The 26,523-nt window shown below is 49.3% G+C and overlaps 1 protein-coding gene across 1 annotated transcript; it reads left to right on the top strand.

The window, feature by feature from the left end:
* The first annotated feature begins 932 nt into the window (after nucleotides 1-932).
* Nucleotides 933-26,184, top strand: LOC119964300 (glutathione S-transferase theta-1-like). Its single transcript, XM_038793580.1, has 5 exons — nucleotides 933-1,158; nucleotides 5,358-5,445; nucleotides 15,807-15,957; nucleotides 22,420-22,596; nucleotides 25,723-26,184. The coding sequence occupies exons 1-5, from the start codon at nucleotides 1,047-1,049 to the stop codon at nucleotides 25,924-25,926; spliced, it is 732 nt and encodes a 243-aa protein (XP_038649508.1). The 5' UTR covers nucleotides 933-1,046; the 3' UTR covers nucleotides 25,927-26,184.
* Nucleotides 26,185-26,523: the final 339 nt, after the last annotated feature.

Raw genomic sequence — 26,523 nt, 5'->3', positions numbered from 1 at the left:
TGGTGTGCTAGCGTTCATTAGCAGAGGGATTGAGTTTAAGAGCCGTGAGGTGATGATGCAGCTGTACAAAACCTTGGTAAGGCCACATTTGGAGTACTATGTGCAGTTCTGGTCACCTCATTTTAGGAAGGATGTGAAAGCTTTGGAAAAGGTACAAAGGAGATTTACCAGGATGTTGCCTGGAATGGAGAGTAGGTCTTATGAGGAAAGGTTGAGGGTGCTTGGCCTTTTCTCATTAGAACGGAGAAGGATGAGGGCGACTTGATAGAGGTTTATAAGATGATCAGGGGAATAGATAGAGTAGACAATCAGAGACTTTTTCTCCGGCTGGAACAAACCATTACAAGGAGACATAAATTTAAGGTGAATGGTGGAAGATATAGGGGGGATGTCAGAGGTAGGTTCTTTACCCAGAGAGTAGTGGGGGCATGGAATGCACTGCCTGTGGAAGTAGTTGAGTCCGAAACATTAGGGACCTTCAAGCAGCTATTGGATAGGTACATGGATTATGGTAGAATAATGGAGTGTAGATTAATTTGTTCTTAAGGGCAGCACTGTAGCATTGTGGATAGCACAATTGCTTCACAGTTCCAGGGACCCAGGTTCGATTTTGGCTTGGGTCACTGTCTGTGTGGAGTCTGCACATCCTCCCCGTGTGTGCGTGGGTCTCCTCCCACAGTCCAAAGATGTGCAGGTTGGGTGGATTGGCCATGATAAATTGCCCTTCGTATCCAAAATTCTATGATAATCTATGATTAACCTAGGACAAAAGTTCGGCACAACATCATGGGCTGAAGGGCCTGTTCTGTGCTGTATTTCTCAATGTTCTATGTTCTATGTTAAAGGTGTATGTTGGCACTGCAACTCAGAGTTTTGAGTGAACTACAACATGCACACATCCCTCACTGATTAATATCACTTGATCTTTGGTCTCTATTTCCAACTAGTCGTTTCCTGAGCATTGGGGGAGGGATTGACTTTATATAAGCAAGGACTGAACCGCTAGGACCTTGAGTCCTGTTACTCTGAAAAGTCTGAAGAACAAAATGGGCCTGGAGCTGTACTTAGATCTGCATTCTCAGCCCTGCCGAGCAGTCTACATTTTTGCCAAGAAGAACAACATTGCATTTGAGTTTAAACTTGTTAATCTGTTAGCAGGTAAGGGTTGGTGCAATGTGAGGGGTCAGTTTACACCATTGTCTGCTATTTAATAATACTCAAAATGAGATGGGAAACGTTATCAATGAGCGTCTTCATTCAGGCTCAAGTGGGAGACAGTGACAGTCCAGGAACCTGTGTGTGTCCTGGAGCCTGTGTGTATCCTGGAGCCTGTGTGTATCCAGGAACCTGTGTGTGTCCAGGAACCTGTGTCTGTCCAGGAGCCTGCGTGTGTCCAGGAACCTGTGTCTGTCCAAGAGCCTGTGCGTGTCCTGGAGCCTGTGTGTATCCAGGAACCTGTGTGTGTCCAGGAACCTGTGTCTGTCCAGGAACCTGTGTCTGTCCAGGAACCTGTGTGTGTCCAGGAACCTGTGTCTGTCCAGGAGCCTGCGTGTGTCCAGGAACCTGTGTCTGTCCAGGAGCCTGCGTGTGTCCAGGAACCTGTGTGTGTCCAGGAACCTGTGTCTGTCCAGGAACCTGTGTGTGTCCAAAAGCCTGTGACTGTCCAATAACCTGTGTCTGTCCAGGAGACTGTGCCTGTCCAGGAACGTGTGTGTGTCCAAAAGCCTCTGACTGGCCAGGAACCTGTGTCTGTCCAGCAACCTGTGCCTGTCCAGGAACCTGTGTTTGTCCAAAAGCCTGTGACTGTACAGGAACCTGTGTCTGTCCTGGAGCCTGTGACTGTCCAGTAACCTGTGTCTGTCCAAGAGTCTGTGTGTGTCCAAGAGTCTGTATCTGTCCAGGCGCCGGTGTCTGTCCAGGAGCCTGTGACTGTACTGCAACCTGTGTCTGTCCAAGAGCATGTGCCTGTGCTGCAACCTGTGTCTGTCCAGCAACCTGTGTCTGTCCAGGACCCTGTGTCTGTCCAGCAACCTGTGTCTGTCCAGGAGCCTGTGACTGTGCTGCAACCTGTGTCTGTCCAGGAGCCTGTGACTGTGCTGCAACCTGTGTCTGTCAGGAGCCTGTGTCTGTCCAGCAACCTGTGTCTGTCCAGGAGCCTGTGACTGTGCTGCAACCTGTGTCTGTCCAGGAGGCTGTGACTGTGCTGCAACCTGTGTCTGTCCAGGAGCCTGTGTCTGTCCAGGAGCCTGTGACTGTGCTGCAACCTGTGTCTGTCCAGGAGCCTGTGACTGTGCTGCAACCTGTGTCTGTCAGGAGCCTGTGTCTGTCCAGCAACCTGTGTCTGTCCAGGAGCCTGTGTCTGTCCAGGAGCCTGTGACTGTGCTGCAACCTGTGTCTGTCCAGGAGGCTGTGTCTGTCCAGGAACCTGTGCCTGTCAGGAGGCGGTATCTGTCCAGGAGACTGTGTCAGTCCAGGACTGTATGTCTGTCCTGGAGACTGTGTGTGTCCAGGAGGCTGTGTCTGTCCAACAACCTGTGTCAGTCCAGGAGTCTGTGTCTGTCCAGGAGCCTGTGTCAGTCCAGGAACCTGTGTCAGTCCAGGAGCCTGTGTCTGTCCAGGAACCTGTGTCAGTCCAGGAGCCTGTGTCTGTCCAGGAGACTGTGTCTGTCTAGGATGGTGTGTCTGTCCAGGAACCTGTGTCTGTCTAGGAGACTGTGTCTGTCCAGGAACCGGTGTCTGTCCAGGAACCTGTGTCAGTCCAGGAGCCTGTGTCTGTCCAGGAACCTGTGTCTTCCAGGAGCCTGTGCCTGTCAGGAAGCGGTATCTGTCCAGGAGACTGTGTCTGTCCAGCAAGCTGTGTCCGCCCAGGAGCCTGTGTCTGTCCAGGAACCTGTGTCTGTCCAGGAGCCTGTGTCTGTCCAGGAGACTGTGTCTGTCTAGGATGGTGTGTCTGTCCAGGAACCTGTGTCTGTCTAGGAGACTGTGTCTGTCCAGGAACCTGTGTCTGTCTAGGAGGCTGTGTCTGTCCAGGAGCCTGTGTCTGTCCAGGAGCCTGTGTCTGTCAAGGAGCCTGTGTCTGTCCAGGAGGCTGTGTCTGTCCAGCAACCTGTGTCTGTCCAGGAGGCTGTGTCTGTCTAGGAGCCTGTGTCTGTCCAGGAGCCTGTGTCTGTTCAGCAACCTGTGTCTGTCAAGGAGCCTGTGTCTGTCCAGCAACCTGTGTCTGTCCAGCAACCTGTGTCTGTCCAGCAACCTGTGTCTGTCCAGGAGCCTGCGTCTGTCCAGTAACCTGTGTCTGTCTAAGAGCCTGTGTCTGTCCAGGAGCCTATGTCTGTCCAGGAGACTGTGTCTGTCCAGCAACCTGTGTCTGTCCAGGAGCCTGTGTCTGTCCAGGAGACTGTGTCTGTCTAAGAGCCTGTGTCTGTCCAAGAGGCTGTGTCTGTCCAGGAGCCTGTGTCTGCCCAGCAACCTGTGTCTGTCCAGGAGGCTGTGTACGTCCAGGAGCCTGTGTCTGTCCATGAGCCTGTGTCTGTCCAGGAGCCTCTGTCTGTGCAGGAGCCTGTGTCTGTGCAGGAAGCTGTGTCTGTCCAGGAGCCCGTGTCTGTCATGGAGCCTGTGTCTGTGCAGGAAGCTGTGTCTGTCCAGGAGCCCGTGTCTGTCCAGGAGCCTGTGTCTGTCCAGGAGCCTGTGTCTGTCCAGCAACCTGTGTCTGTCCAGGAGACTGTGTCTGTTTAAGAGCCTGTGTCTGTCCAGGAGCCCGTGTCTGTCCAGGAGCCCGTGTCTGTCCAGGAGGCTGTGTCTGTCCAGGAGCCTGTGACTGTACAGGAACCAGTGTCTGTCCAGGAACCTGTGTCTGTCCAGGAGGCGGTATCTGTCCAGGAGCCTGTGACTGTACAGGAGCCCGTGTCTGTCCAGGAGGCTGTGTCTGTCCAGGAGCCTGTGTCTGTCCAGGAGACTGTGTCTGTCCAGGAGCCTGTGACTGTCCAGGAGCCTGTGACTGTACAGGAACCAGTGTCTGTCCAGGAACCTGTGTCTGTCCAGGAGCCTGTATCTGTCCAGGAGCCTGTGTCTGTCCAGGAGGCTGTATCTGTCTAAGAGCCTGTGCCTATCCAAGCGGCTGTGACTGTCCAGAAGTCTGTGTCTGTCTAGGATGCTGTGACTGTCCAGCAACATGCGTCTGTCCAGGAGACTGTGTCTGTCCAGGAGACTGTGTCTGTCCAGGAGACTGTGTCTGTACTGCAACCTGTGTCTGTCTAAGAGCCTGTGTCTGTCCAGGAGGCTTTGTCTATCCAAGCGGCTGTGACTGTCCAGCAACCTGTGTCTGTCCAGCAACCTGTGTCTGTCCAGCAACCTGTGTCTGTCTAAGATCCTGTGTCTGTCCAGGAGCCTGTGTCTGTCCAGGAGCCTGTGTCTGTCTAAGAGCCTGTGTCTGTCCAAGAGACTGTGCCTGTCCAGGAGACTGTGTTTGTCCAGGAGCCTGTGTTTGTCCAGGAGACTGTGTTTGTCCAGGAGCCTGTGTTTGTCCAGGAGACTGTGTTTGTCCAGGAGACTGTGTTTGTCCAGGAGACTGTGTCTGTCCAGGAGCCTCTGTCTGTCCAGGAGACGGTGTCTGTCCAGGAGACTGTGCCTGTCCAGGAGACTGTGTCTGTCCAGGAGCCTGTGCCTGTCCAGGAGCCTGTGTTTGTCCAGGAGCCTGTGTTTGTCCAGGAGACTGTGTTTGTCCAGGAGACTGTGTTTGTCCAGGAGACTGTGTCTGTCCAGGAGCCTCTGTCTGTCCAGGAGACGGTGTCTGTCCAGGAGACTGTGCCTGTCCAGGAGACTATGTCTGTCCAGGAGCCTCTGTCTGTCCAGGAGCCTCTGTCTGTCCAGGAGACGGTGTCTGTCCAGGAGACTGTGCCTGTCCAGGAGACTGTGTCTGTCCAGGAGCCTCTGTCTGTCCAGGAGCCTCTGTCTGTCCAGGAGACGGTGTCTGTCCAGGAGCCTCTGTCTGTCCAGGGGGCTGTGTCTGTCCAGGAGCCTCTGTCTGTCCAGGGGGCTGTGTCTGTCCGGAAATCTCTGTCTTTCTCAATCTGCGCTTGTCTCGCCCTCTCCATCACCCTCTCTCCTGTCTCTCTCTCTCCGATTTCCCCTCTCTCATCTCTTTCCATCTGTCCCTCTCCACTCCCTCTCTCCCTCTTCCCTTCTCTCCTCTCTGCCTCTCCCTCTTTCCATCTTTTCAATCTTTCCCTCTCACTTCTCCACTTTCTTCCATCCATTGGTCAGGCTTTTAACTAGAAACATGAGCTGCCTTTCCATGGCCATGATGTGATATCTGATCAATGGTAAGTGCTATCTCTCTTATGTTCTTGTGTTGTCCGCAGGTGAGCAGTTCAATGAAGAACTTGGAAAGGTTAATACCCTGAGACTTGTGCCAGCGATAAAGGATGGAGACTTCACACTGGGCGAGAGGTGAGTACATGCTTCGAGCCCCAAACTCTAAACAGATTCTGTGCAGACAAATATGCGGGGTGATGGAACCATCAATTCACCAGACACGTGTTTCCGATATGAATCTAGGCTTTAATCGACTTACTTCAGAGCCAGCCTGTTACCCGTTGATGAACTCTTAGTGAACTCAGGCTGACTCTGGACAAGGGTATTTATACAGCAGCACTAGGGGGAGGAGTCGTGGGCGGAGTCAAGGGTGGAGCCCAGTACAAGTTCCTGTGTACTCCCAGAGCTACTCCCCCTAGTGGTTGGATAATGCTACTGCGCTTACAAAGACAGTGTGAATTATCATATCATATATATTACATTCACCACACGGGGCTTGTGGATGATGGGTTTGGGAGAGCAGTCATTTTATTGTCAATTTATTTCTAATTAAAGTCAAACTTAGCATGGCCATTCTATCTACCCAGCACATCATGGGTTGTGGGGGTGAGACCCCTGCAGACACGGGGAGAATGTACAAACTCCACACGGACAGTGACCCAGGGCCATATTGTCAAGTTATGAAGTTTATTGGACCAGAGCAACTGAACAAGTGAAGCCTTGGACAGAAATCAGGTGTTAGAAAGAAAGGTTAATATCTCTCGAGTGCTTTTCAGAATCTCAGCATATCCAAAAGCATTGTGCTGCCAATGAAAAGCTATGTGGTCGCTGTTGTAACATAGGAATTGTGTTACTGAATCTGTACACAGCAAGATCCCACAAATTCAATGCGAGAACTGAGCAGACCACTTGTTTTATGATGTCGATTGAAGGATAATTATTGGCCAAGACACCAGATGGAACGTCCCTCCTCACCTTCAAAATACTTCAACAGGCTTGTTTCATCCAGATGAGAGGGCCGGCTTGTCCTTCATGAATGGCACTTGTTTAATATTCCATGTGAACAGTAGGAGATGGGAATCTCCGCACCGCGACATCGAGGATGGTGCCATGGCGGAGAACCCATTTTGGCGCACAAAATCTGGATCAGCACCGATTCCTCAATTCTCCGTGACCCGAAACGCACCTACCTGTGACCATTGCTGGAGGCCTGCCCCGCCATTCCCCCCCCCCCCCCCCTCCACCCCGGCCGACTGGACGAAGACCCGACGGCGTTGGTCTAATATGGTCCGGTCGATCGGGTTACTAGCGTGGCGGCTGCAGACTCAGTCCACGGCTGCACTCGTCAGATTCAGCGCGCAGCCAATCGGGGAATTATTTTAATGTCCTGTTCCACAGGCTGAATCCGCATTGAGCGTGACTCTGATGAGAGTGACTCTGACAGAGAGTGACTCTGATGGAGAGTGACTCTGATGCAGAGTGACTCTGATGAGGAATGACTCTGATGGAGAGTGACTCAGATGGAGAGTGACTCAGATAGAGAGTGACTCAGATAGAGAGCTACTCTGATGCAGTGACTCTGATGGAGAGTGACTCTGATGAGGAATGACTCTGATGCAGAGTGACTCTGATCGGGAGTGACTGATCGGGAGTGACTCTGATGGAGAGTGACTCTGATAGAGAGTGACTCTGAGGGAGAATGACTCTGACGGAGAGTGACTCTGACGGAGAGTGACTCTGATGGAGAGTGACTCTGAGGGAGAGTGACTCTGAGGGAGAGTGACTCTGAGGGGGAGTGACTCAGAGGTGGAGTGACTCTGAGGGGGAGTGACTCTGAGGGGGAGTGACTCTGACGGAGAGTGACTCTGACGGAGAGTGACTCTGAGGGGGAGTGACCCTGACGGAGAGTGACTCTGACGGAGAGTGACTCTGACGGAGAGTGACTCTGATGGAGAGTGACTCTGACGGAGAGTAACTCTGACGGAGAGTGACTCTGATAGAGAGTGACTCTGAGAGAGTGTCTCAGATAGAGAGTGACTCAGATAGAGAGTGACTCTGATGGAGAGTGACTCTGAGGGAGAGTGACTCTGACGGAGAGTGACTCTGACGGAGAGTGACTCTGAGAGTGACTCTGATAGAGAGTGACTCAGATAGAGAGTGACTCAGACAGAGAGTAATTCTGATGCAGAGTGACTCTGACAGAGAGTGACTCTGATGGGGTGTGACTCTGACGGAGAGTGACTCTGACGGAGAGTGACTCTGACGGAGAGTGACTCTGATGGAGAGTGACAATGATGCAGAGTGACTCTGATGGAGAGTGACTCTGATAGAGAGTGACTCTGATGGAGAGTGACTCAGATAGAGAGTGACTCTGATGCAGAGTGACTCTGATGGGGAGTGACTCTGATGGAGAGTGACTCTGATGGGGAGTGACTCTGATGGGGAGTGACTCTGATAGAGAGTGACTCTGATAGAGAGTGTCTCAGATAGAGAGTGACTCAGATAGAGAGTGACTCTGATGGAGAGTGACTCTGATGGAGAGTGACTCTGACGGAGAGTGACTCTGACGGAGAGTGACTCTGATGGAGAGTGACTCTGACAGAGAGTGACTCTGATAGAGAGTGACTCAGATAGAGAGTGACTCAGATAGAGAGTAATTCTGATGCAGAGTGACTCTGACAGAGAGTGACTGACGGGGAGTGACTCTGACGGAGAGTGACTCTGACGGAGAGTGACTCTGACGGAGAGTGACTCTGACGGAGAGTGACAATGATGCAGAGTGACTCTGATGGAGAGTGACTCTGATAGAGAGTGACTCTGATGGAGAGTGACTCTGATGGGGAGTGACTCTGATGGGGAGTGACTCTGATGGGGAGTGACTCTGATGGGGAGTGACTCTGATGGGGAGTGACTCTGATGGGGAGTGACTCTGATGGGGAGTGACTCTGATAGAGAGTGACTTTGATGAGGAATGACTCTGATGCAGAGTGACTCTGATGAGGAATGACTCTGATGGAGAGTGACTCTGATGGAGAGTGACTCTGATGGAGAATGACTTTGATGGAGAGTGACTTTGATGGAGAATGACTTTGATGGAGAGTGACTTTGATGGAGAGTGACTCTGATGCAGAGTGACTCTGATGCAGTGACTCTGATGCAGAGTGACTCTGATGCAGAGTGACTCTGACGACGAATGACTCTGATGGAGAGTGACTCAGATGGAGAGTGACTCAGATAGAGAGTGACTCAGATAGGGAGCGACTCTGATGCAGTGACTCTGATGGAGAGTGACTCTGATGTGGAATGACTCTGATGCAGAGTGACTCTGATCGGGAGTGACTCTGATCGGGAGTGACTGATCGGGAGTGACTCTGATGGAGAGTGACTCTGATAGAGAGTGACTCAGATAGAGAGTGACTCAGATAGAGAGCGACTCTGATGCAGTGACTCTGATGGAGAGTGACTCTGATGAGGAATGACTCTGATGCAGAGTGACTCTGATCGGGAGTGACTGATCGGGAGTGACTCTGATGGAGAGTGACTCTGATAGAGAGTGACTCTGAGGGAGAATGACTCTGACGGAGAGTGACTCTGACAGAGAGTGACTCTGATGGAGAGTGACTCTGAGGGAGAGTGACTCTGAGGGAGAGTGACTCTGAGGGGGAGTGACTCAGAGGTGGAGTGACTCTGAGGGGGAGTGACTCTGAGGGGGAGTGACTCTGACGGAGAGTGACTCTGACGGAGAGTGACTCTGACGGAGAGTGACTCTGATGGAGAGTGACTCTGATAGAGAGTGACTCTGAGAGAGTGTCTCAGATAGAGAGTGACTCAGATAGAGAGTGACTCTGATGGAGAGTGACTCTGATGGAGAGTGACTCTGACGGAGAGTGACTCTGACGGAGAGTGACTCTGAGAGTGACTCTGATAGAGAGTGACTCAGATAGAGAGTGACTCAGACAGAGAGTAATTCTGATGCAGAGTGACTCTGACAGAGAGTGACTCTGATGGGGTGTGACTCTGACGGAGAGTGACTCTGACGGAGAGTGACTCTGACGGAGAGTGACTCTGATGGAGAGTGACAATGATGCAGAGTGACTCTGATGGAGAGTGACTCTGATAGAGAGTGACTCTGATGGAGAGTGACTCAGATAGAGAGTGACTCTGATGCAGAGTGACTCTGATGGGGAGTGACTCTGATGGAGAGTGACTCTGATGGGGAGTGACTCTGATGGGGAGTGACTCTGATGGGGAGTGACTCTGATAGAGAGTGACTCTGATAGAGAGTGTCTCAGATAGAGAGTGACTCAGATAGAGAGTGACTCTGATGGAGAGTGACTCTGATGGAGAGTGACTCTGACGGAGAGTGACTCTGACGGAGAGTGACTCTGACGGAGAGTGACTCTGACAGAGAGTGACTCTGATAGAGAGTGACTCAGATAGAGAGTGACTCAGATAGAGAGTAATTCTGATGCAGAGTGACTCTGACAGAGAGTGACTGACGGGGAGTGACTCTGACAGAGAGTGACTCTGACGGAGAGTGACTCTGACGGAGAGTGACTCTGACGGAGAGTGACAATGATGCAGAGTGACTCTGATGGAGAGTGACTCTGATAGAGAGTGACTCTGATGGAGAGTGACTCTGATGCAGAGTGACTCTGATGGGGAGTGACTCTGATGGGGAGTGACTCTGATGGGGAGTGACTCTGATGGGGAGTGACTCTGATGGGGAGTGACTCTGATGGGGAGTGACTCTGATAGAGAGTGACTTTGATGAGGAATGACTCTGATGCAGAGTGACTCTGATGAGGAATGACTCTGATGGAGAGTGACTCTGATGGAGAGTGACTCTGATGGAGAATGACTTTGATGGAGAGTGACTTTGATGGAGAATGACTTTGATGGAGAGTGACTTTGATGGAGAGTGACTCTGATGCAGAGTGACTCTGATGCAGTGACTCTGATGCAGAGTGACAATGATGCAGAGTGACTCTGATGGAGAGTGACTCTGATAGAGAGTGACTCTGATGGAGAGTGACTCTGATGCAGAGTGACTCTGATGGGGAGTGACTCTGATGGGGAGTGACTCTGATGGGGAGTGACTCTGATGGGGAGTGACTCTGATGGGGAGTGACTCTGATAGAGAGTGACTTTGATGAGGAATGACTCTGATTCAGAGTGACTCTGATGAGGAATGACTCTGATGGAGAGTGACTCTGATGGAGAGTGACTCTGATGGAGAATGACTTTGATGGAGAGTGACTTCGATGGAGAATGACTTTGATGGAGAGTGACTTTGATGGAGAGTGACTCTGATGCAGAGTGACTCTGATGCAGTGACTCTGATGCAGAGTGACTCTGATGCAGAGTGACTCTGACGAGGAATGACTCTGATGGAGAGTGACTCAGATGGAGAGTGACTCAGATAGAGAGTGACTCAGATAGGGAGCGACTCTGATGCAGTGACTCTGATGGAGAGTGACTCTGATGTGGAATGACTCTGATGCAGAGTGACTCTGATCGGGAGTGACTCTGATCGGGAGTGACTCTGATGGAGAGTGACTCTGATAGAGAGTGACTCAGATAGAGAGTGACTCAGATAGAGAGCGACTCTGATGCAGTGACTCTGATGGAGAGTGACTCTGATGAGGAATGACTCTGATGCAGAGTGACTCTGATCGGGAGTGACTGATCGGGAGTGACTCTGATGGAGAGTGACTCTGATAGAGAGTGACTCTGAGGGAGAATGACTCTGACGGAGAGTGACTCTGACAGAGAGTGACTCTGATGGAGAGTGACTCTGAGGGAGAGTGACTCTGAGGGAGAGTGACTCTGAGGGGGAGTGACTCAGAGGTGGAGTGACTCTGAGGGGGAGTGACTCTGAGGGGGAGTGACTCTGACGGAGAGTGACTCTGACGGAGAGTGACTCTGACGGAGAGTGACTCTGATGGAGAGTGACTCTGACGGAGAGTAACTCTGACGGAGAGTGACTCTGATAGAGAGTGACTCTGAGAGAGTGTCTCAGATAGAGAGTGACTCTGATGGAGAGTGACTCAGATAGAGAGTGACTCTGATGCAGAGTGACTCTGATGGGGAGTGACTCTGATGGAGAGTGACTCTGATGGGGAGTGACTCTGATGGGGAGTGATTCTGATGGGGAGTGACTCTGATAGAGAGTGACTCTGATAGAGAGTGTCTCAGATAGAGAGTGACTCAGATAGAGAGTGACTCTGATGGAGAGTGACTCTGATGGAGAGTGACTCTGACGGAGAGTGACTCTGACGGAGAGTGACTCTGACGGAGAGTGACTCTGACAGAGAGTGACTCTGATAGAGAGTGACTCAGATAGAGAGTGACTCAGATAGAGAGTAATTCTGATGCAGAGTGACTCTGACAGAGAGTGACTGACGGGGAGTGACTCTGACAGAGAGTGACTCTGACGGAGAGTGACTCTGACGGAGAGTGACTCTGACGGAGAGTGACAATGATGCAGAGTGACTCTGATGGAGAGTGACTCTGATAGAGAGTGACTCTGATGGAGAGTGACTCTGATGCAGAGTGACTCTGATGGGGAGTGACTCTGATGGGGAGTGACTCTGATGGGGAGTGACTCTGATGGGGAGTGACTCTGATGGGGAGTGACTCTGATGGGGAGTGACTCTGATAGAGAGTGACTTTGATGAGGAATGACTCTGATGCAGAGTGACTCTGATGAGGAATGACTCTGATGGAGAGTGACTCTGATGGAGAGTGACTCTGATGGAGAATGACTTTGATGGAGAGTGACTTTGATGGAGAATGACTTTGATGGAGAGTGACTTTGATGGAGAGTGACTCTGATGCAGAGTGACTCTGATGCAGTGACTCTGATGCAGAGTGACAATGATGCAGAGTGACTCTGATGGAGAGTGACTCTGATAGAGAGTGACTCTGATGGAGAGTGACTCTGATGCAGAGTGACTCTGATGGGGAGTGACTCTGATGGGGAGTGACTCTGATGGGGAGTGACTCTGATGGGGAGTGACTCTGATGGGGAGTGACTCTGATAGAGAGTGACTTTGATGAGGAATGACTCTGATTCAGAGTGACTCTGATGAGGAATGACTCTGATGGAGAGTGACTCTGATGGAGAGTGACTCTGATGGAGAATGACTTTGATGGAGAGTGACTTTGATGGAGAATGACTTTGATGGAGAGTGACTTTGATGGAGAGTGACTCTGATACAGAGTGACTCTGATGCAGTGACTCTGATGCAGAGTGACTCTGATGCAGAGTGACTCTGACGAGGAATGACTCTGATGGAGAGTGACTCAGATGGAGAGTGACTCAGATAGAGAGTGACTCAGATAGGGAGCGACTCTGATGCAGTGACTCTGATGGAGAGTGACTCTGATGTGGAATGACTCTGATGCAGAGTGACTCTGATCGGGAGTGACTCTGATCGGGAGTGACTGATCGGGAGTGACTCTGATGGAGAGTGACTCTGATAGAGAGTGACTCAGATAGAGAGTGACTCAGATAGAGAGCGACTCTGATGCAGTGACTCTGATGGAGAGTGACTCTGATGAGGAATGACTCTGATGCAGAGTGACTCTGATCGGGAGTGACTGATCGGGAGTGACTCTGATGGAGAGTGACTCTGATAGAGAGTGACTCTGAGGGAGAATGACTCTGACGGAGAGTGACTCTGACAGAGAGTGACTCTGATGGAGAGTGACTCTGAGGGAGAGTGACTCTGAGGGAGAGTGACTCTGAGGGGGAGTGACTCAGAGGTGGAGTGACTCTGAGGGGGAGTGACTCTGAGGGGGAGTGACTCTGACGGAGAGTGACTCTGACGGAGAGTGACTCTGACGGAGAGTGACTCTGATGGAGAGTGACTCTGACGGAGAGTAACTCTGACGGAGAGTGACTCTGATAGAGAGTGACTCTGAGAGAGTGTCTCAGATAGAGAGTGACTCAGATAGAGAGTGACTCTGATGGAGAGTGACTCTGATGGAGAGTGACTCTGACGGAGAGTGACTCTGACGGAGAGTGACTCTGAGAGTGACTCTGATAGAGAGTGACTCAGATAGAGAGTGACTCAGACAGAGAGTAATTCTGATGCAGAGTGACTCTGACAGAGAGTGACTCTGATGGGGTGTGACTCTGACGGAGAGTGACTCTGACGGAGAGTGACTCTGACGGAGAGTGACTCTGATGGAGAGTGACAATGATGCAGAGTGACTCTGATGGAGAGTGACTCTGATAGAGAGTGACTCTGATGGAGAGTGACTCAGATAGAGAGTGACTCTGATGCAGAGTGACTCTGATGGGGAGTGACTCTGATGGAGAGTGACTCTGATGGGGAGTGACTCTGATGGGGAGTGACTCTGATGGGGAGTGACTCTGATAGAGAGTGACTCTGATAGAGAGTGTCTCAGATAGAGAGTGACTCAGATAGAGAGTGACTCTGATGGAGAGTGACTCTGATGGAGAGTGACTCTGACGGAGAGTGACTCTGATGGAGAGTGACTCTGACGGAGAGTGACTCTGACGGAGAGTGACTCTGACGGAGAGTGACTCTGACAGAGAGTGACTCTGATAGAGAGTGACTCAGATAGAGAGTGACTCAGATAGAGAGTAATTCTGATGCAGAGTGACTCTGACAGAGAGTGACTGACGGGGAGTGACTCTGACAGAGAGTGACTCTGACGGAGAGTGACTCTGACGGAGAGTGACTCTGACGGAGAGTGACAATAATGCAGAGTGACTCTGATGGAGAGTGACTCTGATAGAGAGTGACTCTGATGGAGAGTGACTCTGATGCAGAGTGACTCTGATGGGGAGTGACTCTGATGGGGAGTGACTCTGATGGGGAGTGACTCTGATGGGGAGTGACTCTGATAGAGAGTGACTTTGATGAGGAATGACTCTGATGCAGAGTGACTCTGATGAGGAATGACTCTGATGGAGAGTGACTCTGATGGAGAGTGACTCTGATGGAGAATGACTTTGATGGAGAGTGACTTTGATGGAGAATGACTTTGATGGAGAGTGACTTTGATGGAGAGTGACTCTGATGCAGAGTGACTCTGATGCAGTGACTCTGATGCAGAGTGACAATGATGCAGAGTGACTCTGATGGAGAGTGACTCTGATAGAGAGTGACTCTGATGGAGAGTGACTCTGATGCAGAGTGACTCTGATGGGGAGTGACTCTGATGGGGAGTGACTCTGATGGGGAGTGACTCTGATGGGGAGTGACTCTGATGGGGAGTGACTCTGATAGAGAGTGACTTTGATGAGGAATGACTCTGATGCAGAGTGACTCTGATGAGGAATGACTCTGATGGAGAGTGACTCTGATGGAGAGTGACTCTGATGGAGAATGACTTTGATGGAGAGTGACTTTGATGGAGAATGACTTTGATGGAGAGTGACTTTGATGGAGAGTGACTCTGATGCAGAGTGACTCTGATGCAGTGACTCTGATGCAGAGTGACTCTGATGCAGAGTGACTCTGACGAGGAATGACTCTGATGGAGAGTGACTCAGATGGAGAGTGACTCAGATAGAGAGTGACTCAGATAGGGAGCAACTCTGATGCAGTGACTCTGATGGAGAGTGACTCTGATGAGGAATGACTCTGATGCAGAGTGACTCTGATCGGGAGTGACTCTGATCAGGAGTGACTGATCGGGAGTGACTCTGATGGAGAGTGACTCTGATAGAGAGTGACTCTGAGGGAGAATGACTCTGACGGAGAGTGACTCTGACGGAGAGTGACTCTGACGGAGAGTGACTCTGATGGAGAGTGACTCTGAGGGAGAGTGACTCTGAGGGGGAGTGACTCAGAGGTGGAGTGAATCTGAGGGTGAGTGACTCTGACGGAGAGTGACTCTGATGGAGAGTGACTCAGATAGAGAGTGACTCTGACGGAGATTGACTCTGATGGAGATTGACTCTGATGGAGATTGACTCTGATGGAGAATGACTTTGATGGATAGTGACTCTGATGCAGAGTGACTCTGATGCAGAGTGACTGATGCAGAGTGACTGATGCAGAGTGACTCTGATGCAGAGTGACTCTGATGAGGAATTACTCTGATGGGAGAGTGACTCTGATGCAGAGCGACTCTGATGCAGAGCGACTCTGATGGAGAGCGACTTTGATGGAGAGTGACTCTGATGGAGAGTGACTCTGATGGAGAGTGACTCAGATGGAGAGTGACTCAGATAGAGGGTGACTTTGATGCAGTGACTCTGGTGGAGTGTGACTGATGCAGAGTGACTCTGATGGAGAGTGACTTTGATGGAGAGTGACTCTGATGGAGAGTGACTCTGATGGAGAGTGACTCAGCTAGAGAGTGACTCAGATAGAGAGTGACTCCGATACAGAGTAACTCCGATAGAGAGTGACTCCGATAGAGAGTGACTCTGATGCAGAGTGACTCTGATGCAGAATGTTCTGACAGACAATGACTCTGACAGAGAGTGACTCTAACTCTTTCTGTTGCAGTGTGGCGATTCTGAAATACCTGGCTGGTAAATACCAGACCCCTGACCACTGGTACCCAGCAGACCTGCAGAAACGGGCTCGGGTGGATGAATATCTCTCCTGGCAGCACATGACAATTCGTTATCACGGATCCAGGATTTTCATGTTCAGGGTAAAATCAGCTATTTGTTCGCTACATTTCTGGGAAAAGGTTGATTCAATCCTCACCCACAAAGCAGCCACATTCACATTCCCCTTTCAGGAATCATTCCCAACACTCCATTTTTCCTCGGAATGACTCCCTGCCCTGTTTGACATTTTGTGATTCCTCATATCCTACCCCCACCTGTGCCAAAGGTCTAAGCTCTCAAATTTCTTCCCTAAACCTCTTCCAGTCACTGGTTCTCGCTACTTTAAAAAAGTATACTTTTATTCACAAGTTTCACTTTCGAGAATACAAAATAACAAGAAAGAATAAACACAATTACATACATTTAAAAAAAACACAAAACAACCCTTCACAAAAACTTGACCTCCCCTTCCCTTCACCCATAACAACTTATGGTGACCAATTCTTTGAAATAAACAACAAGCAGCTGCCATCTCTATTCAAACCCCTCGATTGCTCTCCTCGTCGTGTACTTGACTTCTTCGATATATAGGAAATCCATTTGGTCTCCCAGCCACACCAAGGCACTGGCTGGAGATGACAACCCCCACCCCAGCAGCACTCGCCTCTGGGCCCCCACACCCTTCTGCAACCCCGGCGAGTCTGACACCCAAAATATGGTCACTAATGGAAGGGCTCCAACTCAATCTCCACAATTGCCGACAAGGTGCAAAAGGAACCCAGAAACCCACGTGCTTGGCTCAAGACCAGGAGATGTGTGTGATTAGCCAGACCTCCTGAACAATGCTCACACCTGTCCTCCACCCCTGCAAAGAAGTGACTCATTCTGGATTTGGTCAGGTGCTCCATCAAAACTACCTTCAGATGGATCAAACTAAGCCTCGCGCACAGGGACATGGAGTTCACTGTGCAAAGGCTCTCGTTCTACACCTCATCATCCACTATGGAACCTAACTCCTCCTCCCCTCCCGAGCCTCCACTGACACCGAATCGCCTGACAGGATCCATCCACGAGACGTGCCTACATCCTCCGACCCTGTGAGTGAAAGAACCCTCTCAATTAGAGATGTTGGCGGCACCCCGGGGAATGTCGGGAAAATCCATTTTGCAAAGTTGCGGACTTGGAGATACCTGAATGAAACTGAACCCAAACTGAATCAAACTCAAACTTTGCTGTCAATTCCTCTAGACTGGAAAACTGCCCCTCCAGGAACAAATCGCCCACTCTCTCCAGCTCCTTCCCTTCCCAAACCCCCCCCCACCAAACGTAGTATCTAATCTCACCGGCTCGAACAGAAGATTAGCACAGATGGGAGACAGCTTCGATACTGACCCCAAATTAAAATGTTGTCAAAATTGTCTCCATATCTTCAAAGTGCAAACAATCACTGGATTTGTTGGTAAGAACGGGAGCAAGCCTGTCATTAATGTCGCAGAGCAGACCCCCTACATGACCTCGATTCTATCTGCACAGACGTAGCTCCCGGATAACTACACCAATGCAACACCTTCTTTGCATTAGCTGCCCAATAATAAAATACCAAGATTGGCAACACCAGGCCCCCTGATGAACGACTGCCCTATGAATCCTCGAGGCTCTCTCTACTTTCAACAGGTTCCTGAACACATTTCTCTTTGAGCCAGCTTTCAGAACTATCCTCATGTTGCCTTTCATGGTTTGATAATTTTTGTACCATAACATTCACTATGAAGCATTATAAAATGGTTTATTACTATATTAATGGTAGTTTGGGTATGTCTGCCCCGTGACTAAATATTTCTCATCAGATTTACTCATTTCGCCTCTGAACCCATCAACAACTTTTTCTTCATTTAACTCTCCAACCTGACTCTGAGTTTGAAGGTAGTTTCCAACTCAACCTTTAACCCTGGAAGTGAATCCCACCTCCTCGCCACTCCGTGTGACTCTCCTGGTCTCTGTTTTAAATCTGTTATATTAAGTCTTGTGCCTATGGCCTCTATTTGTGTTTGACACAATCTGTCCTCCATTGTCCATCTCGGTAGGGCTGCCCTTACTTGGATCCACTTTGATCTTGATCAGGTCATGGCAGAGTGCCCTCCAGCAATGGCTTCTCTTCCTCTTCTTGCATTGTGAGCTCTGGGAATTAGGGATCTTTCCTTGACTCCCTCCTTTTCCTTTCCTTCATGTTGCTTCTTAATTGGTCACGTTAACCGAATCCCATACAAGTTGATGACACTTTACTCTACCTCCCACCTTCTCTCTCAGCCCCTCCAGTGTCTCTGTGTTGTCAGACTGCTGACCGAACATCTAGTCCTCGATGAGCTGCACTTTTTCCCAAGGTAACTTTGCGAAGGCCAAAGCCATTGTCCTCATCCTGGACGACAATCTCTGTTTCTGAGCCACTGACTCCAGCCCTCTCCCTGGCCACTGGCCGGGATCGATGGGACCGGAATATCCTATGGGGCAGGAAGGGCCGGAAGATCTCACCCAGGATCCGAAGCTGAACCAGACTATTTATAACCTCGTCATCGTGTTTGACACTGAACAGAACTCCTGGCGCCATATCCTCTCCATCACAAAGACTTCCTACAACAACCTCCATAGTATCCCCTTGTTCTGCCCAGTCACACCTCATCGGCTACTGATAACCTGAACACCCAGAATCAATTTCTAAATTCCCGTGAACCACTCCATCAATCAACGCATGAGGAATATATCTTTCCAGCTTGGCAAGGGACCAAAATCCAGGCCAATCGGGCAATCAGGTTGTTTTCGAGGAAGATAAATATTGTGTCAATTTCCTGCTTTACCCTCCCTGGGATTAAGTCTTTAACTGCAGTTACGGATTTGGAAAAGTGACTTCTTTGTCTTTTGCTGTGTCTGCTGCTTCTGTGTAGTTATCTTACTCATGAATAAATCCTTACGTTCAGTGGATGTCCATTGACCTGATGGGATGGTATTTAAAACCTTATTTAGTAAGTGGATCTTTTCCCTGGAGGGGAGCTGTTCATTAGTTGGGGATAGAGGGGGAGGAATGTTAACTGGAGATGTCACACATTGCTCATTGTGGGGAGAGAATGTTTATTGGGGAGAGGGTGCTTTTTTGGGAGGGAATGTTTATTGGGGGCAGGGATGATTATTGGGGGGTGGTTTATTACAGAGGGAATATTTATTGGGGGCATGTTTACTTCGGAGGGAATATTTATTGGGGAAGGGATGTTTATTGGGGAAGGGATGTTTAATGGTGAGGGAATGTTTATTGGGGAGGGAATGTTTATCGGGGAAAGGATGTTTATTGGGGAGAGGATGTTTATTGGGGAAGGGATGTTTATTAGGGATGGAATGTTTATTGGGGAGGGAATGTTTATTGGGGAAAGGATGTTTATTGGGGAAGGGATGTTTATTGGGGAGGGAATGTTTATCGGGGAAAGAATGTTTATTGGGGAGAGGGTGTTTATTGGGGATGGGGTGTTTATTGGGGATGGGGTGCTTATTGGGGAGAGGGTGTATATTGGGGATGGGGTGTTTATTGGGGAGAGGGTGTTTATTGGGATGGGGTGTTTATTGGGGAGAGGGTGTTTATTGGAATGGGTTGTTTATTGGGAGAGGGTGTTTATTGGGGATGGGGTGTTTATTGGGGACGGGGTGTTTATTGGGGATGGGGTGTTTATTGGGGAGAGGGTGTTTATTGGGGTGAGGGTGTTTATTGGGTAGAGGGTGTTTATTGGGGATGGGGTGTTTATTGAGGAGGGTGTTTATTGGGGATGGGTGTTTATTAGGGAGAGGGTGTTTATTGGGATGGGGTGTTTATTGGGGAGAGTGTGTTTATTGGGAGGGGGTGTTTATTGGGGAGAGGGTGTTTATTAGGGAGAGGGTGTTTATTGGGGAAGGGATGTTTATTGGGGAGAGGGTGTTTATTGGGGAGAGGGTGTTTATTGGGGAAAGGGTGTTTATTGGGGAGAGGGTGTTTATTGGGGATGGGTGTTTATTGGGGAAAGGGTGTTTATTGGGGAAAGGATGTTTATTGGGAAGGGTGTTTATTGGGGAGGGGGTGTTTATTGGGGAGGGATGTTTATTGGGGATGGGGTGTTTATTGGGAAGGGATGTTTATTGGGAAGGGGCGTTTATTGGGGATGGGGCGTTTATTGGGGATGGGATGTTTATTGGGGAGGGATGTTTATTGGGGATGGAATGTTTATTGGGAAGGGATGTTTATTGGGGATGGAATGTTTATTGGGAAGGGGTGTTTATTGGGGAGAGGGTGTTTATTGGGGAGGGATGTTTATTGGGGATGGAATGTTTATTGGGAAGGGGTGTTTATTGGGGAGAGGGTGTTTATTGGGAATGGAATGTTTATTGGGGAGGGGGTGTTTATTGGGGATGGGGTGTTTATTGGGGAGAGGGTGTTTATTGGGGAAAGGGTGTTTATTGGGGAGAGGGTGTTTATTGGGGATGGGGTGTTTATTGGGGAAAGGGTGTTTATTGGGGAAAGGATGTTTATTGGGAAGGGTGTTTATTGGAGAGGGGGTGTTTATTGGGGAGGGATGTTTATTGGGGATGGGGTGTTTATTGGGAAGGGATGTTTATTGGGAAGGGGCGTTTATTGGGGATGGGGTGTTTATTGGGGATGGGATGTTTATTGGGAAGGGATGTTTATTGGGGAGAGGGTGTTTATTGGGGAGGGATGTTTATTGGGGATGGAATGTTTATTGGGAAGGGATGTTTATTGGGGAGAGGGTGTTTATTGGGGAGGGGATGTTTATTGGGGATGGAATGTTTATTGGGAAGGGGTGTTTATTGGGGAGAGGGTGTTTATTGGGGAGGGATGTTTATTGGGGATGGAATGTTTATTGGGAAGGGGTGTTTATTGGGGAGAGGGTGTTTATTGGGAATGGAATTTTATTGGGGAGAGGGTGTTTATTGGGGATGGGGTGTTTATTGGGGAGAGGGTGTTTATTGGGGAGAGGGTGTTTATTGGGGAGAGGGTGTTTATTGAGGATGGGGTGTTTATTGGGGAGAGGATGTTTATTGGGGAGAGGGTGTTTATTGGGGAGAGGGTGTGTATTGGGGATGGGGTGTTTATTGGGGAGAGGGTGTTTATTGGGGATGGAATGTTTATTGGGAAGGGGTGTTTATTGGGGAGGGATGTTTATTGGGGAGGGATGTTTATTGGGGAGGGATGTTTATTGGGAAGGGATGTTTACTGGCGGATGAGATGTTTATTGGGAAAGGTGTTTATTGGGGAGGGAATGTTTATTGGGAAGATGATGTTAATTAGGAAAAAGATGTTTGTTGGGGAGTAGATGTTTATGGGGAGGGAGGTTTATTGGAAGAGGGCATGCTTATTGGGAGAAGAGATGTTTATTGGGGGAGGTCCAACATGATATGTTTATTGGGGGAGGGGGTTGATTATTAGGGAAGGGGATGTTATTGGGCTGCATAGTAAAGGTGGATATTTTTTGGACAATTTTGAGAAGATTATGGGCTGGATTCTCCGCACCCCGACGCCGAAATTGCGTTCGGCGACAGGGCGGAGAATCAGTTTTCCCGCACGAAATCGGGACTGACGCCGGTTCTGCTATTTTCCGGCGCGAGTACACCGCGCCAAGTATCTACCGCCTCAAGCCAATGCCTGAGGCCTGCCCGTGATTCTCTTTCCCCGACTGGCCGAATTCCCAACGGCGTGATTCTAATATGGTCCTGCCATTCAGGAACCTTGCGTGGCAGCTGCGCACTCAGTCCAGGATCGTCACAGTCAGGAGAGGGCCAATCGGCGGGCGGCCCAGGTCGGACGAGCGGCCCATGCGTACCCTATTTCGGCGGTCCAGGTCTGTGGGCTGAATGCGCCATGGAGCATGGCTCGGCCACTGGAGGCGTCTGCTATGTGCAAGCGCGGCTTCTGACCCAGAAGTGTGGGGGGGCCGTATTGGCAGCGAGACGCCGAATCTGTGGCCTTTTGATGCCAGTTTTCCTGACCACAATTCTTCCACAAAGCATCCCTCCCTAATAAACACTCCTTCCCAATAAACATCACCCTTCCCAATAAACATCACCCTCCCCAATAAACGTTTCCTCCCCATAAACATATCCCCCTCAATAAATATTTGCTGCCCAATAAACAGGAAAAAGACCACAATTTTCTTGACCGCGTGAGGACATAGTCCCAAAAATGAAGAATCCAGCCCCATTTCTGGCCAAGAGGGATCCAAATAGAGGGAATAGATATTCTTTGGACTTCAAGGAGATAGGGGTGGAGGGAATGTTTATTTGATGTTGAGATCACAGCCAGTGGGAGAGGAGGAGTTGGCCAGGGAGAGTGATACACAAACGCTCATAATGGAGGGACATGTTCACCAGTTAGATTCTAATGGACACTTGCAAAATATGAGTGAGTTTGACGGTTCACTGAACACAATCCCAATGGCTGAATTTAGTCTTCTACTGTGTTAAGGTTCCTCAGGGCTGTGTCTTTCCTCCTGTGAGAGTGCTTTGTGTTGCTGACCTGATCTGTTTTATCCTAGAGCCTATTGCCAACTTTAACTGGGCAGCCAGTTCCCAAGGACAAAATGGATGAGGCCCTGGAGGATCTGCAAAAATCAATGCAGACCTTTGAAGATAAATTCCTTCAGGGTAAACCGTACATTGTGGGTGAGAAAGTATCCCTGGCAGACCTGGTCGCACTCGTTGAACTGATGCAGGTGAGAGAATTGGAATCAGCTCCATTAGATTTCCAAACAGGGCAGCACGGTGGCGCAGTGGTTAGCACTGCTGCCTCACAGCACTGAGGACCCGGATTCGATCCCAGCCCTGGGTCACTGTCCATGTGGAGTTTGTACATTCTCCCCATGTCTGCATGAGTCTCATCTCCACAACCCAAAAGATGTGTAGAGCCGATGGATTGGCCACGCTAAATTGCCTCTTAATTCAAAAAACAAATTGGGTACTCTAAAAAAAAATATTACATTACCAACCAAGAGAGTGGCATCAAGGTCCTACTAAGAGATCAATTGGTCTTGATGGATCCAGAGAGTTTTCAGAAATTATTCCTTTACAATGGCCGTGGCAGCTCTTCAATACATTGTTCAAATGACCAATTGTCACAATGAGATTGGAGAGAGGGACTGGGAGAGAGAGATTAGAGAGAGAGAGAGACTGGGCCTGAGAGATTAGAGAGAGAGAGAGACTGGAACTAAGGGATTAGAGAGAGAGACTGGGCCTGAGAGATTAGAGAGAGAGAGAGAGAGAGACTGGAACTAAGGAATTAGAGAGAGAGAGAGAGAGACTGGAACTAAGGGATTAGAGAGAGAGACTGGGCCTGAGAGAACAGAGAGAGAGAGAGAGAGAGACTGGGCCTGACAGATTAGAGAAAGAGACTGGGAATGAGTGATTAGAGGGAGAGAGAGAGACTGGGCCTGAGCGATTAGAGAAAGAGACAGGGAATGAGTGATTAGAGGGAGAGAGAGACTGGAATGAGTGATTAGAGGGAGGGAGAGAGAGACTGGGCCTGAAAGATTAGAGAAAGAGACAGGGAATGAGTGATTAGAGGGAGAGAGAGACTGGGAATGAGTGATTAGAGGGAGAGAGAGAGAGACTGGGCCTGAGAGGTTAGAGAGAGAGAGAGACTGGAACTAAGGGATTAGAGAGAGAGACTGGGCCTGAGAGATTAGAGAGAGAGAGAGAGAGACTGGAACTAAGGAATTAGAGAGAGAGAGAGAGAGACTGGGCCTGAGAGAACAGAGAGAGAGAGAGAGAGAGAGAGACTGGGCCTGAGAGATTAGAGAGAGAGAGAGACTGGAACTAAGGGATTAGAGAGAGAGACTGGGCCTGAGAGATTAGAGAGAGAGAGAGAGAGAGAGACTGGAACTAAGGAATTAGAGAGAGAGAGAGAGAGACTGGAACTAAGGGATTAGAGAGAGAGACTGGGCCTGAGAGAACAGAGAGAGAGAGAGAGACTGGGCCTGAGAGATTAGAGAAAGAGACTGGGAATGAGTGATTAGAGGGAGAGAGAGAGAGAGACTGGGCCTGAGAGATTAGAGAAAGAGACAGGGAATGAGTGATTAGAGGGAGAGAGAGACTGGAATGAGTGATTAGAGGGAGGGAGAGAGAGACTGGGCCTGAAAGATTAGAGAAAGAGACAGGGAATGAGTGATTAGAGGGAGAGAGAGAGAGACTGGGCCTGAGAGATTAGAGAAAGAGACTGGGAATGAGTGATTAGAGGGAGAGAGAGACTGTCATTCAGTGACTGCCCATTGGGTTTATCTCTCAATCTCAGTTTCTCACTCTCTCGTTCTCTAATCTCTCAGTCCCAGTCTCACTCGCTCTCTAATCTCTCAATCCCAGTCTCTCTCTTTAATCCCAGTCCCAGTCTCCCCCATTCTGATTTCTCAATCCCAATCTTTCTCTCTAATCACAGAGGAACACTCACATCTCTCCACCCTAGACTCATTTCTCAGTCTCAATCTTCACTCTCTCTGATCTCTCAGTCCCAGTCTCAACACAACAACTTTTACTGAATTGCTGACAGCCTTCCATCCTGTGTTAACCATTTCCGGATGTGCCTCAGGAGCCCCAGTCTGACCTGGCCGTCTCTGCCACACTTGCTGCAGATGTGCACAGTGGGCTGAGAGGGTGCAATTTCCCTGGCCTCTATTTTCTCTGGACCATCTTCTCCACAAGCTGAGCTTCTTGTTTCTGCTCAGCTCTTCCAATGCCCTTCCAAACTTTCAGCCTCTAGAGGTCACAGCCGTCAGCAACTATCTCCCAGTCATCAGTGTCAATGTCCGCCATCTTCATATGAATTCATTTATTTATATAGTGCCTTTAATGTAATGAAATGACCCAAGGTGCTTCACAGAAACATAATGAAACAAAGTATGATACCGAGACAAGAGTCTAGGTCAGGTGACCAAAGGCCTGGTCGCAGAGATAGGTTTTCGGAAGTGTCTTGGAAGGAGGAACGAGAGATCGAGGGGCAGAGATGAGAGGCTGACAGACTGAAGGCATGGCCACCAATGGTGGAGCAAATATGATTGGAATGCACAAATTTATTCTAAAATTAGAATAAAGCGGAGATTTCAGGTGGTTGTGGGGCTGGAGGCGATTACAGAGATAGGGAGGGGATGAGGCCATTGAGGGATTTGATAATGAGCCTGAGAATTTTAAGATCAAGGCACTGCTTGATCAGGAGCCAGTGGAGGGCAGGGTGATGGGGAACAGGACTTGCTGTGAGTTCAGACACTGGCAGTAGACTTATAGATGACTTCAAGATGATGTGAGGGTAGAATGTGGAAGGGCAGCCAGGAGTGTGTTGGAATAGTCAAGTGCAGGGGTGACGAGAGCCTGGATGAGGGTTTCAGCAACAGATCAGCTGAGACAGGGGCAAAGTTGAGCCATGTTATAGAGGTGGAAATAGGAGTCCTTAGAGATGGTGCCCAAATGAGATTGAAAAGTCATCTCGGGATCAAATGTGGCACAAGGCTGGATTAATCTCAGACTTTTACCAGGATGACGGGAGTCAGTAGTTAATAATAACAATTATTATTATTAGTTAGGGAGCAGAGTTTGGAGCAGAGCCCAAATACAATACCTTCAGGCTTCCCAGTATGTACTGGGAGCACCCAGTAATGAGTAATTTGACCATGGAGAGATGAGGAGAAGTGGAGAAAGATGGTGGTGAGGTAGAGTTGGGTATCGTCAGTGTCTTTGTGAAAATTAACACCAAGCCTTAGGATCATGTTGCCGAGGGACAGCATATAAATGAGAAATAGAAGGAGGGAGGGGCAAAGTCTCCCACTCTTTGATCTCCTGTTTTGTCTCTTTTACAGCCTCTAGGTACTGGATTTGATCCTTTGGAAGGTCGACCCAAGCTCATCGAATGGCGTGAGCGAGTCAAGAGTGATGTGGGAAAGGCATTATTTGATGAGGCCCATGTGGAGACGATGAAGATTATGGCTTCGCTAAAGGCTTTAGACCGTAACTCTCCCACGATGCAGCAACTTGCAAAACACCTGCAGAAAGTATACAGATAAATGGATTCTCCCTGCTGCAGCACACCCCCCCGTCGGCAGCCGGATTCTCCGACCCGTAAACCAGTCAATGGGGTTTCCCATTGTGGGCACCACCACACCGTCGGGAAATCTGCGGGCGTGAGTGCTCTGCCGGTGAAATGGAGGATCCCGCTGGTGAATAATCCAACTGCTAGAGTCTGAGGTGCCTGTTAACTGCAACTCGGCCTAGCATCGTCCAACATCTCCTACAATCAAATAAACGGCCAGAAACAATGAGAACTTCGGCTCCTGTGTTTTTCTAATTTGTTTGACCTCCATTTTTTTCATTATTTCTCCCTTTTCTGAATGTGCCATCTCTCGCTGAGGTGATCTCGCTGAATTTATAGCCTGATAGTTTATCCATGGGCCAGCCTGCACATTTTCAATTTAGGGGACAGGCTCCCTCAAGAGTCAGTGAGAGGAGTTTTCCTTGATACATTCAAATGTAAATAAGAGAGATTCCTTTCAGAAAATAATATTTTTAGATAGATTGCATAGTATTTTTTAAAAATAACATTTAATTTAAGGTTTTATATTTAACAAGCACAAACTAAACTACAACACAACAGCTATGAAAAT

The sequence above is a fragment of the Scyliorhinus canicula genome, chromosome 1 (assembly GCF_902713615.1).
Source record: "Scyliorhinus canicula chromosome 1, sScyCan1.1, whole genome shotgun sequence".
Classification (NCBI taxonomy): Eukaryota; Metazoa; Chordata; class Chondrichthyes; order Carcharhiniformes; family Scyliorhinidae; genus Scyliorhinus; species Scyliorhinus canicula.
The sequence above is the reverse complement of the archived record's forward strand: the minus strand, read 5'-3'. Positions and strand labels throughout refer to the sequence as shown.